The sequence below is a fragment of the Antrostomus carolinensis genome, unplaced genomic scaffold, assembly GCF_000700745.2.
Source record: "Antrostomus carolinensis isolate BGI_N321 unplaced genomic scaffold, ASM70074v2 scaffold2266, whole genome shotgun sequence".
NCBI lineage: Eukaryota > Metazoa > Chordata > Aves > Caprimulgiformes > Caprimulgidae > Antrostomus > Antrostomus carolinensis.
Window position 1 is genome coordinate 2041 of NW_010323719.1, and position 3223 is coordinate 5263.

Here is a 3223-nt window from a genome sequence, read left to right on the forward strand (position 1 = left end):
ACATCTTCAACTAGATCAGGTTGCTCAGAGCCCCGTCCAGCCTGACCTTGAATGTTTCCAGGGATGGGGCTTCTACCACCTCTCTGGGCAACCTGTGCCAGTGTTTCACCACCTGCTTTTGTAAAAAATGTCTTCCTTATATCTAGTCTAAATCTACCCTCATTTAGTTTAAAACCATTATCCCTTGTCCTATCACTACAAGCCCCGCTAAAAAGTTTGTCTCCATCTTTCTTTTAGGCCCCCTTTAAGTACTGAAAGGCTGAAACTCAGTGATGCTCTGTTGTTTTCAAAGTTGTTAATTCCAGAGAATGTCCCTGTCAGCAGAACCTGCTCCATTGTTGCAAACCGCCATGTTTCACAAAATGCTAAGCCACCTTTTCAGGAGCATTTTTCTGCCATCATTTCATCTGGTTCTTTACGTGAAAGCTCAAGCGCTCATGCTGGAAGGACGTTTAGCTTTGCACTTTGTTGGTTATCAACAATTCCATATTTCTACATGCCACTTCCATCTAGTCTGTCCTTCCTGAGAGAGAACTTCTTCACTAATAGGATATTTTTGGAAAATGAACTATCTCTAGATCTAAGTTTTCTGTAAACAATCTCAAATCTTTTTCAGGTACAGTCTAAAATCCGTCAGATACTAAATGAAAATACATTTGAAAGGAAAACTTCACTAGGTAGTTCAGACAACAGTCTGATGACTTGCACACCAAGGGATGCATCTCCGGTATGTTTAACACTTTTTACCTACAAATCAGTTATTCTTTAGCTGGACTCTGGGTTTTGAGAGTGATGTCTTTTTTGGAAAAAAACCCAAGGGCTATTGTGGATTTAAAAAAAAAACCAAAGCGCTATCTTCTCCCTGAGATTTTTCTGGATAGCAGAACTTCAGCCATAATCCCATATACTATTCCCTTTCACCCATTACGATTAAAACTCAGTTTCTCTTATGCACAGGAAAAACTAAATCAGAAGGTCAGCAAAATCAAAGTTGCCCCTGAATATGACAGCAAAACTGAAGCATTGCAAACGTCCCTGAAAAATTATGAGGATTTGCAAAAAACAGTCCATGATCTTCCGCATGAAAATTTAGCTCACAAGAATGAAGTGGAACATCTTACTGTCACCATACAGTCTTTGAAAGAAAAAATATCAAAATGTAATGCACGAATTAAGGGTTTAACTGAAGAGAAGAGAAGTGTGCAAATCCAGTTGGTTAAATCACAAGAAGATAATAAGGAATGTATTAGGGAAACAGAGAAAATCTTAAGAAAATGCAAAGAACTCCAAAACCAGAAAAAAATCCTTGAGGAAGAGAGGAATCAACTTCGTGATGGAAACCAACATTCAGTACAGACACAACATGATTTTCAAATTAGGAACCAGAAAGTAGAAGAAATGATGACTGCTGCTACCTGTGAAAGAGTGAGGGCCAGTGACATCCTAGAGCTCTTGGAAAAGCAATGCTTCAAGTTACAAGAAACAAATAAGAAATTTAGGATAGAAATATCCAAGGTTACAAAAGTAAATAATTTCCTAGAGCAAGTGTTTGGAAAAAAGTCAGAGTGAAATTTAACAAATACAGGAAGAAGAAACCACAGAGAAAAAAACTTCATCTTCAGTTAATGCAAAGACTGGAAGCCAAAAAACTTAACCTTGAAATGACCCTGCAAGAATGTTCTGATACTAAACAGATGCTGCAGAAGGACTTTGAGAAACTCCAATCAGATCAAGCTTACACAGAAAAGAAACTCATGACTGAACTCAGAAATGCAAAAGCAGATATTGATCTTTTACTTGACCACTGCAAACAGAATGCAAGAGGTTATCAACAGCAGTAACAAATGTCACAGAGTAAAGTCAGTTACTGAAGAAAGAACTGCAGGAATATAGACAAGTCACTTCTGAATATGAAAATGACCATAGAAAATGGACTGAAGAACACTTATGATTAGAATATCTCCTGTGGACTACTGAAAATGAGAGATGTATTACAGTGTGAATTCCACCATTTGCATAGGGATTATATTGATCTCTGATGCCAAGCTACAGCTCTAGCCTGTGGGCAAAGGAAACCTGGTCACAGTTCTAGTACCACGCAATGTAACTGTTACTCTGAATATTCTTCTAGAATGTGTACAGAAATTTCTGTTCTAAGTATAAAGCCTTGGAATATGATTCACAATGTATGAGCTTTATTTTGCAATATCTTATTAGCTGATTTTCTTTTCCAGGCCATTTCAGATAATCTGCAACAGTGTGTTGTTTCAAATAAATTGTAACAAACCCTTTTCTCCTGTAGAAGATTTACAGTTCTGATGGCCGGTCATTTCCACATTTTTGTTATGTTCTAAAAAGAGCTGCCTGTTTTTTTGATACTTGGCTGAATTTCAGAGATTCACAAAAGCAGACCCTTACACAATGTAAGTAGTATAAAGAAATTTAATGAAACTGTGACAGTTTACAGGAGATAGAATTCTGTCCCTAAGATTTCAGAGTCAGAAGGGACTCTTAACGACCTTTTAGCTGAACACCTTAGTATGCCCCACAACATTTCACTGGTTATTTCTGTAAAGTCCTAAATTAATCTATGTTTCCTTATGTTTTAGGTGACATCTAATTCTGGTCTATGTTTAATCAACACGAGGCACCCTCTATCTCTTTATACCAGATGCCAACTTAGAAAGTTTATTGTTTAAAACATGAATTTTAACACTTTCAGTGTAAACATGTTTGGAGAACATGGTCATAGCTATGAAAAGCACAAAAAATATCCTCTTGAATAGAATCACTGCACAAATACTCCGATTTTCTCAGCCAGGGGACCATGGGAAGGAAGAATGTATTACTGTGAATTTGAAGCTGACGGTATGCAGTGTCTCTACAACCCTACTAGGGCTATTTTTTCAGGAACTTCTTTTTTTACTCACTCTTTAATAAATAAATATGTGAAAGTAAAACAATGTAATTAGTTATTCATGTTTCCAGAACAGACTTCACTTTCCTATTAGTACAACACTTCATGTACAAGCTCCTAAAGGGTATGATCTCTTCAGAGACATAAAAGTAATCCATTTCTTTCTATTTCTCCAGTAATTCCTAAAGATTGATTGCAGAAAATTAACAATTGTTTATCTGGTTTGTAATACTAGACTATAAATGTGACAGAGCGTGTTTTTGTATCATGAATGATACCTATATTAGAATAACTGAAAGATCTAGG

The 3223-nt window shown here is 36.5% G+C and overlaps 1 protein-coding gene across 1 annotated transcript in view; it reads left to right on the top strand.

The window, feature by feature from the left end:
* The window catches only part of CCDC110 (coiled-coil domain containing 110), a 3773-nt gene extending 1581 nt beyond the window's left edge, over nt 1-2192 (top strand). Inside the window, 6 exon segments of the mRNA XM_029085615.1 lie at nt 617-727; nt 958-1548; nt 1550-1605; nt 1607-1803; nt 1806-1980; nt 1982-2192. Coding sequence (XP_028941448.1) covers nt 617-727; nt 958-1548; nt 1550-1605; nt 1607-1803; nt 1806-1980; nt 1982-2192 — 1341 coding nt within the window.
* The last annotated feature ends 1031 nt before the right edge of the window (nt 2193-3223 follow it).